Source organism: Notamacropus eugenii, chromosome 6, assembly GCF_028372415.1.
Source record: "Notamacropus eugenii isolate mMacEug1 chromosome 6, mMacEug1.pri_v2, whole genome shotgun sequence".
Lineage (NCBI taxonomy): Eukaryota > Metazoa > Chordata > Mammalia > Diprotodontia > Macropodidae > Notamacropus > Notamacropus eugenii.
The window spans coordinates 301,691,874-301,709,567 of record NC_092877.1 but is presented as its reverse complement, the minus strand read 5'-3'; the positions used below and the strand labels follow the sequence as shown (position 1 = coordinate 301,709,567).

Sequence of the window (17,694 nt, the reverse complement as noted above, 5' to 3'; positions counted from 1 at the left end):
GACCACATTTGAGGTGTTTTTTTGGCAAAGATACTTGACAAGTTATGCTATTTTCTTCACCGACTCATTTTACAGAAGAGGAACTGAAGCAAACAAGGTTAAGTGACTTGCCCACGGTCACAAAGCTAGTGAGTGTCTGAGACTCGACTTGAACTCAGGAAGATGAATCTTATGCACACGTGTGTGCACACACATACACACACACACACACACACACACCACAGTAAATAAAGAACTGAGCTTGGAGTTAGGAAGACTCGTATATAATATATACTATAACATATATATGCACACACATGCATGCATATATATTACATATTTTATATATATATATATATATATATATATACATATTAAATACTATAATACAAACTAATTTCAAGAGGTGGAGGCGGTGGAGGGACATCCCAGACATGGTACATCACTATCCTCTGTCAAAATAAATTACTTATTATTATTTCTGAGTTCTACCTAGGGAGCATCATTCACACAGTATCTATAAACTAGATAACTGGGAAAGTTTTACTTTTGTTTTACTTGGATCATCAAATATAAGGCAAGTTTATGACAAAAGGAAGATGTTGGGTGGTTATGGAATAAGAAGGTATTTTTAATGAATTTCCCATCTGATCAAGAGTTTTGACATTTCTCTGACAATTATTAGAAAGATCCGCTGCTTATAACACTATTAGTGTCTTTACGAATGTACCATTTGGGCTAGGAGACAAAAATCTATTTCTTTAGTATATCTTCATTGTGTTTGTGTGTTCCTTAATCTGAAACAAAATATATATTTTAGAGACACAAAGAAAAGCAGATTAGGTTTAGTAAAACTGTCCCCAAAGTCTCCTTCCATCCTTACTGTATCTTTTGTCAGTCTGCAATGTCCTTCTGACTATTAATAGCATATGTGTCCAAAAACTTTGTAAAGTATTTAGCAAGAGTTTTAACTTGGCAGAAGAAGTCCATCAATCACAGTCAAACAAGGAAGAATTTGGAATGAAACCTTTAATATTTCTTAGTACTGCAAGAAGTACAAAGAGAGAAACTAATTGGCCTAGAGTCTAAAGTTCTAGAGTAAAACTCTGTGGGGAGATTTTGTACCCAAAAGACAAATTCACAATCTAATTTACACTGGAGAAAGAAAACTTCATTTCATAACTATTCTATGAACTTACTAAGAGGTACAACTTAGAGGCTTAGGTGTACAGGAATAAAAGCAAAAAAGAAAAAAAAAATCCAAAACAAAACAGAAAGCAATGTTCTTTGCAACACTTTGCTCCCTCAGTTTATTATGTTGGTTCTTTCCCTACTTCTCTGCTCCTTCATCTCCTTTTTTTTTTCTAACCATCCTTTTTTTCCCCTTTATTCTTCTCTATCCCCTCCCACTCATACAAACACAAGATCTGTGTAGATTGAGGAAGGCACTGTCTGCGCTGAGCTCTCTGTTCCTCTTTTTATCTTTGCATCCTCTCTCCAAGAGCTCATCCATCCTCAGGTCTTCAGTTATCACCACAATGCAGATGTCTCTCAAATCTAATCTCCAATTTTAACCTTTCACCCTGATTTCAGTCTTCTATCTCAAACTACGAACTACAGATTTCCACTTACACATCCTGTTGCTTTCTTAAACTCAACACATCAAAAACAGCTTCCTTTCTCAACTTCCCTATTTCTGCCCATTGGTATCACTTATGTTTCAGATTCAGAATTTCCTCACTTTCACCCAAGACATCCCATCGGTCACTAAATTTGTCTTTTTTTTTAATCTTTGAAAATTCTTTCATGACTGGCTCTTTCCCGCTGACTTCCCAGAACTCTTCTACATGTCCTTATCACTTTCCTGGCATATTAACACAAACACTACTGGTATTCTGACCTCCAGTCTCACCTCCCTCCAACATACCTTGCAGTCTATCACCGGATGAATCAAGCTAGCATACTGTTTAGTCATGCCAACCTTCTCCAAAACCCTCAGCACCTTTTTATTACCTTGAGCATAATATCAGATTGGGTTTCAAGGCTCTGTATAATTTACCCTCTAAACACACATATTTATTCAAATAGTTTCCAATATTAATCAGTGATAAACACTGCCTACCCAAATTAGTCTAACTCATTTCCAATCATGCCATGTCATCCCCATTATCACTTTGAGGTCCTGATGCATCCTGTTTCTCCCTCACCTAGAATGCCTCCCTCCTTCCCTAGGAATTATAGATTTAGATTTAGATCTAAAAGGGGGCTTAGAGGTCACTTAATTTTACAGATGAGGTAACTGAGGTCCATGAGATTTAAGTGACTTGCCCAAAGTCAAAGAGGTAATGAGTTGCAAATCCAAAATTCAAATCCAAGGCTTCTAACTCCAAATTCAATACTTTTCCTACGGTGCCATACTCGTTACCAAGTGTGACTGTGTGGGAAATTCACTGAACCTCTCTGGGCTTCAATTTTCTTATCAGTAAAATGAGAGGATTGGACAACAGCTACTCTGAGACCTTTGTGGTTCTAATATGCTATGTATATTGTTCATTCAAATCTGTCTGTGCTTCAAAGTCAAGTTCAAGTTCCTCTAAGATGTCTTCTTCTAACTTATTGTGATCTACGTTGATCTTGCCTTTTTATGAACTTCTATAGCAATTATTATCAATACAACTAAATTCTTCCAACCACATATCTCTTGTTTTTCTAGCTGGCTTATAAGTACTCAGAGGACAAAGATGGTGCCTTATGTATATCCAGAACAGCATTGAGCTTATACGTAGAGAAGAGAAACAGTTTGGTGTCAAGAAGCAATACGATGTAGGACAATGAGTGCTAGATAAAGAAAGGTCAGAAATCCTGGTTCTAATGATGGTGTGACTTTGGGTAAATCATTTTGTCTTCCTCTTCTAGACACTGAAGGACTGAAGAAGTTTATTATCAGAGGATCTCTAAGGTCCCTTCCAGTTCTATAATTTTATAGCAAGAAATACTTTTTTTAAAGTATTTTAAAGAGAAATCTAATGAGTTTTTGTCACTTGCAAATCAAGAACATTGGAGAGAGTGTCAGATTTACCATAACTCCATCCAACCTCTGAAACTGATGATCAGTTTCCTCATCTATAAAGTAAGGGACCATGATCCCTGAAGTTTTGTCTAGTTTTAAAATCCTGTGATCCCGTGACTTATTATAAATGTGATGGCTCCTTATTGCCAGATCTAATAGTCTTTTCCCAATGATCCTTCCTGATCTCTCTGTAGCCTCTGACACTATTGATCACTCTCTTCTCCTGGATGCTCTTCCTTCTCGACAACTCTGTTCTGGTTCTCCTCCTACCAGTCTTTCTCAGATCCTTTTCTGGATGAGTATTCCCCAAGGCAGCGCCCTAGACTGACTTCTTTTCCCACTATATTAGCTTTCTGGGTGACATCATTAACTCTCATGGATTCAATTCTTGTCTCCTAACTCTGTATATCCAGCCTTAATCTCTCTCATGTGACCAAGTCTCCTATCACCATCTGACTTTTGGACATTCTGGATTGGATGTCTTGTAGACACCTGAAGTTTAATATGTCCAGAACAGAATGCATTATGTATTCCCCTCCCCAAACTCTCTTCTCTTCTGAGCTTCTCTATTATTACTGAGAGAACTACCATCTGTCAGCCAAGCAAGCTCTCAATCTTAGTACCAACCTTGACTCTTCACTTGAACTCACCAAATATGTCCATTTTTGTTGCGAAGTTTTGTTGTTTCTCCCTTCATAGCATTTCTAACATATGCTCCTTCTATCCAATCTTCTTACCCCTTCACCTACCTCATTCATGTATTTTGTGATTTAGTGATATTAACGTTCTTGCTGTTCTCTCCAAGAAGACACCTCATCTCCAGACTCTAGGCATTTTTATTGGCTATCTGTCCCCAATGCATAAAATGCCTTCCCTTCTCATCCTTGCTTCCTGGTTTTCTTTAAGAAACAGATCAAATGTGACATTTGGCAGCAGGTTATTCCTGATCCCTTCCCTCATCCTCCCCACTGAGAGTATTTTGATTTTGAGATTACCTTCCATTTACACTGTTAATATTTTATATGCTCAGTTATTTGCATATTTTCTCCCCACCAGAATGCTGGTTCCTAAAAGACAGGAACTATCTTTGTTTTTGTTTGTTTGTTTTATATCCTCAGTACTTAGCACTGAGTCCAGAACATAGTAAATACTTCATAAACATTAGTTGACTGAATGACTGATCAAGGGAGCCCTCCCTCCCTTTTTCCTTCTCTCCCATTAAGTTTCCATTCGCTCAGGCTACAGAACACTCCATGAAACACTCTTGGGACCTGGGCCCTTTCTGGAGTCATATGTATGCATTCCTTAGAGCTAAACCCCTTCTGGTGATACATTTGCTCCAGTCCTTTCCCTTGGACCTGTTGATAAAAGGCAAACACAGTAAAAAGTCTCTGGTTGCATCCCACACATGACCTTTCCCCCACCTTAGCCACTGGGTCAGCAATAGGAGGCCATGTCAAAGCAACATCAGGGACTGAGTGCATGGCATGTAATACTCTCTCATCCTTTCTTTCTCTGGGACTTGTGCTGCCAGAGTCAAGTTGAGCCTAAGCCTCAGGTCCCTGGTGGAGTCTTCTGGTTTATTTCCCTAACTATTGGTGACTGAATAGCATTTGGGACATGGATATTTTCAACCTTGGGAGCACATGAGTTGAGGAGTTCCTAGGTTCCTCAGTTGATGCCAATTGTATAGTAGGAGGAATCTTCCATATTACCCTCTAAGAGATTATGACCACCAGGAAGAAAAAGGAACTGAAGTCATAGCCTGGAGTTTCAGAAGATGTGGTCCTGGAGGAAGTATTTATAGAGGGCAACACCAGGGTGAAGGTGAAACTCTTATCAAATAATCCTTGATTAAGTGTTGAAAGTATTCAAACTCTAGGAGAGTATAAGAAGAATTATAAGTCACTGCTTCATGTTTTAAGTTTTCCTAACTATATACTTTGTGTCTTTTTTGTTCTAAGATTTTATTTTATTTTTTGGAGGAAATAAGATGTCTATCTTCTGCCTCACCTACATTCTACATTGAGTTACTTTTTACTGCACCTTTTGGGTGAGATCCTAGGCATGAGCCAAGCCTAAACTTTCAGGGATTCTCCCTGAGGCTGGGGTGGGGGAGGGGTGTGGGGGGCAGTGTTAGGAGAGGAATATAAGGAGCCAAAGGTTTTCAGGAAGAGTCCTATATGGTGCTCTCCAGAGTAAGGCTCCTTTAAGATATAACCTGAACTGGGAAAATGAGTCCAGAACTAAAAGTCCCTTCAGAGAGAGAATGTGCACTCTCCAGCCCCATCTTGGGCTCTGTAGCAATTTTGTATCATTACATAAGTAAAATCTTAAAATGTCATTCTAGGGTTGACCTGAAATTTTCGGTGGAAAACAAGGATTTTTTTGAAAGGTACACAAGGTTCATATTGCCAAACTTCTGCAAGTAATCATATTGAAGTCATTCAAACAATTCCAGTTCATTTCACAAAGTGCTCCAGGACATGGCAAAGAGCTCAAGAGCTGAGTAAATCTAGCTCCTAGATTTTCACCCACCTGACTAGGGAGACTCACAAGCATAACAGCCTCTGAAATTAAGCTGCCTGAACTTGAAAAAAAAAAAAAAGTAAACACTTGGCCTTGTTAAACACTGGATGGCAGGTTTATCTCTTAAAAACAAAGCCATATGAAAACCATCATTGCCATGGGGTCTCCAAGCTCTGGTCTTATCAGCACACAGCTTGAAGAGCTGGGGTTACAAATCGTATGTCTACTATTAAATCACTGCGGCTGCGGCAGAAAACTCTTTTGTGGTCTTCGGTTTTTCTCAACAACACAATTATATATTACATACCACTCCACCCTCCCTTTCTCTTTATAATGTCTGTCTCTCCTTGTTGGAAAAGCAATGGATAAAACCCTACCACAAATCCACACAATGAGTGTCTGCAATGATTATTTGGTGCCTGCGTTTCCACAGATAGAGCCAGTTACAGATAATATATATGAGTTGGATCAATGTATTGCTTTGGGGTAAATTTCTGATATTTAGTCCAAAACTAGGTTGTGGTGAACATGGGGCATGGCTGGCGAGTATTTATAAGTGTTAAGATTTCATGGTTGCTTTTAATTTTCTGCTTCAAGGATCTGTTTTTTTTTTTTTTTTCTTATGTGATAGCAAAGCAAGCTGGGCTCAGGGGAGAGGAAAAGGAAAGTAAGGGAACAAGTATTTATACAGTGCCTACTATGTGCCGAACACTGTGCTAAGTACTTTTAATAAATATTACCTCATGCTGTTGACTGAAGTAGAAATGCCAGAAGTTCAACAATATTATGGCTCTAAGTAATCTAAACTGTAAACCCAAATCTAGCATTTTCCTCAATTATTTTTTCCTTTAATATGAAGTTTTCTTGGTGTGGATAATTATTAATATATCAAAGAATGCATAAGACAGACTGAATATAAGTATAATCATCCCTTCTACAATGCGACTTCCCCCATCATGGTTTAATATATCTTGGGTTGGCATAAAAAATTAAATGTGAATTTGGGGAGAGTTTTGTAGAAGCTGTAGACAACACACAAAGGCCAGCAGACAACACAGAAAAAGTCTGGAAACTCAGAAATGCATAAAATATATGTACAGTATTATGTAATATCAACATATATAATAATTCAGACTTCTTCTCTGGAGGTGGGCCAAAAGTTTTATGTGGATTTTTTAGGTTGTTGGGGTACCATGCCCATAACTCCCACAATGTTGAAGAGATAAGTATAAAAGGAATATAACCTCCCACTTCACACATATTAAAATGGTGAGCTTAAAATGCATCTTAAGCAGCAAAATTTATTTTCTAAGGGGTATGATTTTCTTTCAAAGTTAAATAAGTCATTGGGGAAACCAGCTTAATGCTACCACTGCGCTACAGCATAGAGGCTTTCATTTTATCTTTTAGGGCTTCAATTTTCTCAACTGTAAGATGGGCATGATAATATTTTCACTTACAACTTTATATTTGTTGAGGATAAAATGCTTTGTAAGCTCTAAAGGGCAATATATATGTGGATCATCATTTTTATTTTATAATGTGTTATGGGGTCTCATAAACAGGTCATTAATTTGTGTTAATTCTAGCATGAGTCCTGAAATTAATTTTTTTCTGAGTATCTTTGACAAGTTTCTCATTCAGAGAAGATGTGTGAGAATGATGAAGGTGTCCGACATTTTTTAAAAAATAAATCAGCACAAAATGTTCATTTTCTCACATCAGGTAGTAATGTCAGAGATTAAAAAATGTAGATTAGATACAGCTCTCAGAATTTTCCATTTTTTTAAAGCAGAGTAACTGCTTTACTTTCACATCTCAGATAAAAACTGGACCTGGCTTACTCCTCTCTCCCTACAAAGGATCTTTGGGTTCCTTCCCAATACAAATGACTTATCTCCCCCCCCCCCCCCGCCCCTAACAATTTTCCAACTCTGCATACACAAACATTTTTTCTAAATCTTATCGTTTCCACCATTTCTGCTTTTCTATTTCCATTAAGGACATTACCATCCTTCCGGTTCTCTGTGTTTGTAACTATCTTCAAACCTGCTCCCCTTCTTCCTCAACCCCCACATTCATTTAGCTTCCCTGTCTGTTTATTCTCCTGTCACAACATCTCTACAATTGTGCCCTTTTCTCCACTGCCACAATCATCACCTCCCTCATAGCCTTCAGCTGTGCTTGTCCTTCGTTGCCAAAGAAGACCATGTCATCAGAGAAATGATGGCATGACTTGCACTTGACTTTGTTTTGAGTGAGGGAGGGCTGTGCATGGTCACCAGCCTCACTTCTCCTCCAAAGCCATCTGAATGCAGTGACGAGATATTCATCAGGATGACTGAAGACAGCCCAGGATGCACTGGGAAAACTTGGGCCTTTTAGGCCAAGGTTTATTCAGGTAACTCACTTAGAGTGAGGTAATGCCCATTCAGTGACTAGGCTTCTTTAAGAAGTAGTCAGGGGATGCCCCCTTTAATGAGGCAAAGAAAAATAACTGCATCAGGCTGGGAGTACCATAGCAACTTCTTAACTGGCCTCTCTACTTCAGTTCTCTTCTCTCTCAGATTTATTTTCCACAGAGCTGCCAAAATAACCTTCCTAAAGCATGAGTCTGACATGGCTCACTCCTGTTCAAACACCTTCAGCAGCTCCTAACTGTCCACAGGGTAAAATGCAAATTCCTCAGCAGGCTGTTTAAAGTTTTTCAAGCTCTGGCTCCAATTTAATGCTCTCAGATGCTCCATATTCTGGGATCCTAGATGAGCTCTAAATTCTGTATTCCATTTCTGATTCCTGTGTCTTTGAACAGGTTGTCTTCCATCCTGAGAATATACTCCCCCTTTCCTTTGGCCTCTGAGAAAAACACTAAGCTCCCTGCGAGGTGAGCTGGGAGTGCATTTCAGTCCCCAAAGCCTTTTATGATTCATTCCCACCACCAAGTTGTGAGAGTTCTTCTTCCTCAGATTACCTGAAGGTAGCATGATATGGTCAGTGGAAAGAGTAGCCGGAGATGAAGTCACAGTACTTGAGTTTGGATGGCAACTCCATCACGCGGTAACTTTAGGCAAATCACTTGACCTCTGTAGCTCTCCCTTCCCTCATATATGAAATGAGAGGGTATGACTGGGGAGGATGGAAAGGAGAGAAAAAAGGGAGGGGCAGGTCTTAAGTGCTTGCTCTGTGCCAGAGCCTGTGCTAAGTACTGGGCCCATAAATACAAACCAAGATGAGTCCCTACTCTCAAGTACCTTACATTATAATGGATAAAGTCAAAACATACAGGGCTGCTGGAAAATGGGGGATAGGGGAGGCAGGAGATGATGTAAAAGGTGAAGGGAAAGGGGTAGAGTCCAGAGAGGTTGAGGGAAAAGTGAGATGAAGCAGGGTTATGATCTTGCGTCCCTTCTAACTCTGAACATGTGTCTTTGTATAAGCAACTTTACATCTTGTAGTCTCCAAGCAGAATTCCAACTCTTTAGGGGTAGGGAATATTTCATTTTGATCTCTCTGTATCCCCATTGCTTGGAACAGTGTTTTAAACATAGCAGCTACTGTACTTAATAAATGTTTGTTGAGTTGAATTTTCTTGCTACCTGGGGATTTACTTATTTGTTGTCCTTTGACAGACATCAGTCATGAAGCTTTAATTTACCACATTAAAACAAAATGCTTAATTCAAATTCTATTTACTATGAAAAAGAGAAAGGAAGACTGAAATATTAAAAAAGCTTTCCTTTTTTGTATACACTTCATTAACCATCCCTATTATCCTAAGTCTCTCTCCATATTATCTATCATTTTACCAATCTATGAAAATAACTGCTTTCCACATCTTATTTATCTTCCCTTAAACAGGGTTCTCCCCCTCTCTCTCTCTCTCTCTCTCTCTCTCTCTCTCTCTCTCTCTCTCTCTCTCTCTCTCTCTCTCTCAATGATTTCTTAAGGTAATGGCAATGCAGGATAGACATGAGGTAATGACTCTGGAATATATGATTATATTTATTACCCAAGAACAAATTTAGCATTGTAATTTCCAGAAACACACTTTTTAATTTACTCACCCTTCATGATCAATTCGCCTTAGGGAACAAATGCAAAACTACAAACATTCATTAAGGGGTAAAAACAACAGTACCGATTAGCAGGGTAGCTTAAGAAACTACCACCACCAAACAGAGCTACTTTAGAATTCTCCCTTCATTCTCAAATAAGGAAATCACAACTTAAGGTCCAGGACCATAACACATTCTAAAAGTCAAACCAATAAGAGTAGGTCAAATTTCTACAGTGTATTTGGGGTTGCAAGTTACTTTCCTCAAAACAAAATCCTATAAAGTAGGTAACACAAGTCTTGCAAAAACCACCATTTTATGGAAGAGAAGATATGTCAACATTATTATTGCTAACAAGTGCTGAAGCTGGAAATATCAATCAATCAAATGAGGAACCAGGTACAGAAAATTAAACAATCTCTACTTGCAAAAAGTTTACATTCCAATGGGCAAGACCACAAGGATATATGTAAATGTAGTGAGAATAAAATAAAGGTAGTTTGGGAGTGAGAGCACTGATAGGTAAGAGGAAATCAGTAAAGTCATCATGTAGAGAATGGCATTTGAGATGCATCTTGAAGGAAGAGAGAGATTCTATGAGGCAGAGATGTGGAGGTCACATATTCCAGGCATGGGGGATGACCAGTGTAGAAGCACAGAGACAGAGGATAGAGGACTCGGTGTGAGGAACAGAGAGAACACTAGTTTTGTTAGATCAAAATGTGTGAGGGGAAAAGTAAGATTCAATGAGACTGGAAAAATGGTTTGGAGTCAGCATATGAAGGACTTTAAATGCTAAACTGAGAAGATTAAATTTTATCCTAAAATCAACAAAGGAACCATTGAAGTTGACTGGATTTCCTTAAGAAAATCACTTTGGCAGTAGTAGATAGGATGGTTTAGAATGATAAAAGACTTGAGGGAGGGAGATCTATCAGGGGACTTTTGCAATAATGTGGGGAAGAGGTGAAAGTCTGAGATAGCCATACATCTTATGAGAAGGGTATGGATGTAAGAGTTGCTATAGAGAGAAAAATGGGAAAATTTATCAATTGATTGGATATGTAGGATGAGAGAGAATGAAGAGTCACAGATAATGCTGAGTTAAAAACCTAGGAGTGAAAGGATGATGATGCCTTCAACAGTGAAATTTGGGAGAAGGGAGAGTTTGAGGGAAAAGATTACAGATGTAGTTTTGATGTTGAGTTTGAGATGTCTCTAAGAGATCCAATTAGCAACTGATACAGAACTAAAATTCAGGGGAAAGACTGGTGACAAATAAATAGATATGTGAGGTTTCTGCAAAGTTAAACCTATGAGTTGACGAAGTGTCAAGAAAGAGTGACTATAAAGAAAATAAAAGAAGGCCTAAGACAGAAGCTTGAAGTATATTCACAGTTAAAGGATCTGATGTGGATAATCAAACAGCCTAGGATTGAAGTAGAATAAATGATCAGAAAAGTAAAAAACAGAATCAAGAAGAAGCAGTATCATGAAGACCCTGAGACAATAAAATATCTGGGAAGAGAGACTGGTCAAAAGTGTTAAAAACAGTGGATGGATCAAAAAGATTAAGGACTAAGAAAAGACCATCATATTTGGAAATAAGAGATTGCTGGTCGTCTGTGTAGTAAAATTCCATAAAGAACTTTCAGAAAAAATATTCTGTCATCATATAATTGGGGAACTAGGAACAAAAATAAATCAGTGACTGACCTGAAAGACAAATCAGTCTTATCATTTGAATATTAAATGCCATGTTATTTGGATTACTTTGAATAAATACCGTTTTTTTTCTTGGTATGGACAATCCTATGATCTCTTCTGTCTTAGGAACTCCTGAGGGGGCAGCTAGGTGGTGCAGTGGATAGAGCACCAGTGCAGGAGTCAGGAGGACCTGAGTTTAAATCTCACCTCAGACACTGGACGCTCACTAGCTGTGTGACCTTGGGCAAGTCACTTAACCTCAATTGCCTCATCCTGGGTCATCTCCAGTCATCCTCATAAATATCTGGTCACTGGATTCAGATGGCTCTGAAGGAGAAGTGAAGCTGGTGACCTGCATAGCCCTCCCTCCCTCAAAACAAAGTCAAGTGCAAGTCAAGTCTGATGGCATGGTTTTCTTTGGCAACAAAGGACAAACTCACAGGGACTCCAGATTCACCAACACAGATCACCAACTAAAATCTATAACTTTTAGTATTAAGGTTTGCAGGAGCATTAATAGGTTATCTGGTATATACCAGAATAGGAACTGAATCTTGTAGACTCAAAGGCTGCTACCATACCACACTGCATAGACAGTAGAGTAGAGTAAAGGAAACAAACTCTTTCAGAGTCGAATTTCCACTTAAGATCTAGAGATACAATAAGCTACAAATGTGAAGATTGGTAGTCAATATACAAATATTTATTATGCATCTACTATATGTCAAGCACTGTACTAAACACTGGGCATTTAAAATGGGGCAAAGGCAGTGCATGTTCTCAAGTTCACAATCTAATATTAGCTGTTAACATATAATTTGAAACATGCTACGCAGGACCAAAAGCAGGGGCTTTTAACCTCTTTTTGTGTCATGGACCCCCCTGGCATTCTGGTGAAACCTATCGACCCATTGTCAGAATAATATTTTAAAATGTATAAAAGAAAATACAAAAGAAAACAATATAAAAATACAATACAAAAGGAAACCAACTATACTGAAGTAAAGAGGCATTTTTTTTTCTCATTCAAGTTTATAAATTCCCTGAACTCTATCCACAGACTGGGCTTTATGGACCCCTAATTAAGAATTCCTAATACACACAGACATAGTGGCATCATGATGCAAAGCTGGCCTCATCGCCAAGAAGACCCGGGTCCAAGTCGTACCACTGACACCTACTGACACTATGACTCTGGGAAAGTTATTTAAATTTTGTCAGTGCTCTGGACAACTCTGTAAGTTTATGAGCTGCAGGAAAGGTGCTGCTTACATTGGTAAAGAGTTTCATCCCCTTGGGGTTCTTTATTTCAATGAAATCACAAGTCTAGTTTCTATCCCTAAGTAGAATTAATTTCATTTATTTATTTTCTATAAAATAGCTAAATATATCCATTTGTCCTCCACTCTGGACATTTTTAGGGAGGATATAATCTTGAATACTTATTTTGCTATTAGTGAGCTGACCAATGGAATTTTTGCCAACTTTACAATTTTATATCTCTAGGCATCAAAAAAAAAAAAAAAAAAAAAGCCCACAACAAAACCAAAAGCCCAAAACAAAAGCTCCAAGTCTCTTTTCCTGAAAATAAACCTAATAAAGTAAAACTGAATATATCAATCATTAACTATAGTTTTAAAGCTAATAATTCAATATAATCAAGTGTTTCAAATATTTATCCTTGTAGTCTTTTATGCTTCAGCATACAAGCTAGTTTTATTTCTCAGGAATGACTGAACATAACCCATTTGGGGCTTTGCCATCTGTCAGTTACTTACATCTGAACCTCAAGTTAAAGAAATGGAAATTTTAATTTTCCCCCCTTCCCAATATGAGCTTTCAAATGTGCTGCAATTTAATGTGGCTTTTTCAAACACATATTTTTCCTATTAGTTACTGCGAGACCATATCATCATAAATTCCCCAGATTTGTCATCATTGATCAACTTATAGGATGTGACTGCTGTGCAATAGTTACTCTTGATCAAGTACCAAAAAATAATTATAGAATTTTAGAGTTAGAAAGAAATTAGAAATTACAGGCTGGAACCACTTAGTTCAACCTTCCTCCCAAGGCTAAGATTTATCCTGCATCATCCTTGACAGTGGATTGTCCAGTCTCTAGCATAACAGTCATCCTTTACTTTATCCTTGCCCTTCCTTCTCCACCACCCATCTATGGACTAAAAGATTAGCAACCAATCATTAAAAACATCGATACTTCTCATATACTATTTGGAACCCAAATCATTTCCCTAGCTTTAAACACATCCATGGAGTCTTCCCTGATTCCTTGCTAGCCCCTATTGACGACTCCATTTCCAGACTTGATAACTACCTTCCCCATCTGGATTTTGCACGCAGCATTTTGCAGTTCTCTAAAGAGCCTATCATGGGATATGGATTATATTTATTGGTGATTGTGTCTTAATCTCTTAAAAAGATGGTAAGTTTCATGAATGCAGGGACTCTCTTATCAAATGTACTCCCCACCACTCACAAGCTAATATCCTGCTTATTCTGTAGGCACTTAATCAATGTTTATTGGCGGAAAGAAGGAAAACATAAATCTTACATTGTCCAAGTGGTGGGTAAATGAAGCTCTCTGGGGATCTCTAGGGGAAAGGTTGTGTCAAATGGATTCCAAGTATTTCCCTTCTCTCCCTTGTAGGCTTCACAAACACATTTGATTCGCTTGCTTACTCTCCCATTCCCAACACCTTCCATTTGACACAAAGTAGAGGAGGGCCCATTTCTCCTCAAGGTATATGACTCTGTTTCCTTCAGGAAAACGGGCATTTGTTAGAAGGCCTGTACGTTGTGTTCTTTTCCTTGAGAGTAGGGAGCAAAGAGTATAGAACTCCAGAGTAAGACCTTCTGGAAATACGCATCATCAAAAGGAATTTAACCCTGCTGCTTCAGGGAGACAGCCTACTTCTGTCTCACTAACTATTTCATAGAGCTATTGAGGAAAAAGCACTGTGTGAATCTTAAATATTATGGAAATCAGAGTTACTGTTATCATCACAGAATGCTGGATCTGGACAGTCCCTTCAGGACCTAGTCCAGCCCCTTTGTTTGACAAATAAAAAAACATAAAGGAAACAATCTACGATGAAGTGAATTACATATCTACATGCAACTAGGACTAAAACTCAGGTCTCTACCCTTGAAGGCCAAGAGACTTTTTATAGCCATACATAATCCTAGGAAAGAAAAAGAGAGTGTTTGAAACTTTCCTACCACCCTTCCATTCTATTCTTTTAACAGCAGATACAAAGCAGTGTGTAGAGACTTGCCTAATTATATAAGGTTGGTCCAATCTTAGAAACCTAGATTACTGAGGTTATTACATCGTGATGTTTTAATTTAAAACATACAGACAGTCACCCTCTCACCCTGTCTTTAATGCCATTAATACCATGCTTTCGTCGATTTGATTAAATATCAAAGATCAAAACTTGTTTCCTATAAGCATCATCATATAATAAGTATAATATAATATAAATACAAGAATGGCAGAACAAGTTGCAGTATAAGATTGTGATGAAATACTACTATGCTATAAGAAATGATGAACTCATTGATTTTAGAAACATTTGCATGAAATAAGAATGAAATGAGAAGAATCAAGAGAATTTTTTATGTAGTAATAGCAATATTGTTTTAAGAACAACTGAGCAAATAAGTTATTTTGACTATTACCAATACCCAAATTAACTCTAAAGGACATATGGAGGAAGATGCTATCAGTATCTAGAGAAAAAACTCATAAATGTGAGTATGTATAAAATGATTTTACAGGTACATACGTATTTTGTCTAACTGTAGCCATTTCTAGGATGGGGGGAGAAAAGGAATACAAGTAAAAGAAATTTACATGATAATTAAATTTATATGTAAAATGAATAGCAAATTGTATATAACAGATTTGTATTTTGTGTAGAATCATAGTTTTTACTACACTATGTTACAGAAATGCTTGTTTCATATAATGAAAAATAATAGAAATAAAAATTTCAAAAAAAGTTCCTAAAAGTCCAGGGAAAAAAATGACCAGAATGGAAAATTGAGAATAAGGAAATTGCCTGAAATGTATACTCTTATCTATCACTTTTTCACTTCCTTTTGGCCTAAACACATTAAAATCTTTCACCTAAGTAATAAATGATCACTTTTCTATCTTAGGGAAGGTATTCTTTTAAATAGTTTTGCATGATTTTAACCCTTGAAATTCTGTAAAATTATTGCTTCTGGTCAACTTAAATGGCTTGTAAAGGTGTCCATCTACTAATGACACCCCAAACATTTAATTTCCAACAGACTAAAGATCCATGGCATGTGCAAAATATTATGAAAATGGCATAAATGGTCACATTAACTTTTGTGAAAAAGAGGATACAAAAGGGAAAATACAATTTTCTCTGTTATTTAATAAGATGTATTTGAAAGGAATGTGGAATATATGTTTCATATGCACATATATTCACAAATGTATATTTCCTAGGAAGTAGGCAGCTAGGAGCAATGAAGACCTTGTATGCATGTAAATATACCTGTGAGTGTATGTATACATACACACAGATATAAAAAATATGTGTGCGTCCACATGTACTACACACACATGTGCGCACGCATGCGCTTATTATGAAATAAGCTAACTGGTCTGTAACATTTTCTATAAAAAAATGGAAACTGCAGGGCACTTACTGGTACAACAGGTTTCAGATTCTGGTCACTGGGATGTAAAGCACCTGGATGAGAGTCAGCAGGTGGGCCCAGCGCTGGGTCACTGCTCCTCCTTACTAACAGTGGTGTGCCTGCAAGACAAAATAAGAGGTGAAAGGTTAAAAGAACCTCAGGGAAAAAGCACATGGCATGCTGCAATTTAATTAAAAGGAGTCACCACATTCTTCTGTGTAAAAGTATTCAAGTTCTAGAGGTGCTTGTAAATTATTCAATTTGATGACATTGTGTCATTTATTATATAGTGACACATGGGACCAGAATGGTGGAATGTTTATCTTTTCCAATCTATATAAGAAATTGCCCAAAGCAGAACTCAAGACAAAACTGTTGGGTGACACAAAAACTGACACCACACAATGCAAAACGGACTTATGGAATAAATACAAATATTAAAGAGGATGATCATGAAGCAGTCATGTGAACCATTTGACAATTCAGTATAATTTGCAATTTAGATAGAGATGGAAACAAAGAAAGATGTTATTGCAGGTTACCACCATATTGTACTTTCAGAATCCATAAGATGTACATATTATACACATGGAAATATGATTTTGGCTGGGTTCATAGTGTTAATATCTTTTTAAATAAGCAAAGGGGATTGTTCTAATTTTTGCTTGTCTTTTTAATAAAGCTTGACAAAACTGATGAGAAAATAAGGTAGTCCTTTAAAAATATTCTGATTCCTTTTTAATTTAATGAAAGATTCTACCATTAAATATTTGAAAGTCACTTATTAAATTCTGAAAGATGATCTGTCTAATAGGAAGTGCAAATGAAATCCAAACATAGCAGGGCTAGTAGCTTTACTAGTTTCATTATAATTAGGCTGAAAATAATTTATCTAATATGAAATTGGCAGTCAGAAAAGGAAGCCTTTGAAATATATTTTTTCTTATGATTGTTTTGGAAATCATTCTGTAATCATGAAAATTAACTTTTATTTGCTCTTTTAAGAATTTGTTTTGTGAATAATGGTAAAATTGCACTCTCCCGTTTCTCTATGTTCTAAAAATAATGCCCAAGCACTCTCAAAGTACTGCAGTTTAAATTAGTATTTTTCACGTTCCTTTTTTCTTTTTCTTTCTAAGCATGGTGCACAGCTGGCTTAGGGGAGAAATCTCTTTTGTTAGCATTTACAACTCCCTGCTTCCAACAAATTCTATTCCTTTTGGCAATCCACCCCTGGCCACCACATAATCTGGTTAAGAAAGAAAATAAAGTGTATCTCTTCCTATAAACGGAAATTGACCGAAATAGTTTGGCTCCAGTGGCCAGCCCCAAAGAGCAACGTCAAGTCCAAACTCAGATTATTCCCAATTCCATTTCTGTTCTCAGACGCATCATTACATGATCTTCCCCATCTACCCCAAAACCCCAAGCAAATCTTAGAAATGGCAGTGGCTGTGCTGGTCTCTTTTTGTTCCTTGACTAAAACATCCTCAAGGAGCAGGGAAAAAATGTACCTTCAGTGGTGCTCAGTACAAAACTAACGTGAGGCACAATTATGGGCAGCCAAGGACAACTGAGTCCCACTCCCATGCCATATCTAGCCCTAAAGAAAAGCCCCTACATTACCCCAGACATTAAGGAGGAATCTATTTA

The 17,694-nt window shown here is 37.4% G+C and overlaps 1 protein-coding gene across 13 annotated transcripts in view; it reads right to left on the bottom strand.

The window, feature by feature from the left end:
• The window catches only part of PARD3B (par-3 family cell polarity regulator beta), a 1,282,024-nt gene that overhangs the window by 670,124 nt on the left and 594,206 nt on the right, over positions 1-17,694 (bottom strand). For 12 of the 13 annotated variants that reach the window (XM_072620099.1, XM_072620101.1, XM_072620095.1 and 9 more), the window contains one exon: positions 16,051-16,160. The exons of the other annotated variant lie outside the window; for it this stretch is intronic. In XM_072620099.1, coding sequence (XP_072476200.1) covers positions 16,051-16,160 — 110 coding nt within the window. The remainder of the gene's footprint in view (positions 1-16,050; positions 16,161-17,694) is intronic. 13 annotated transcript variants of the gene reach the window in all.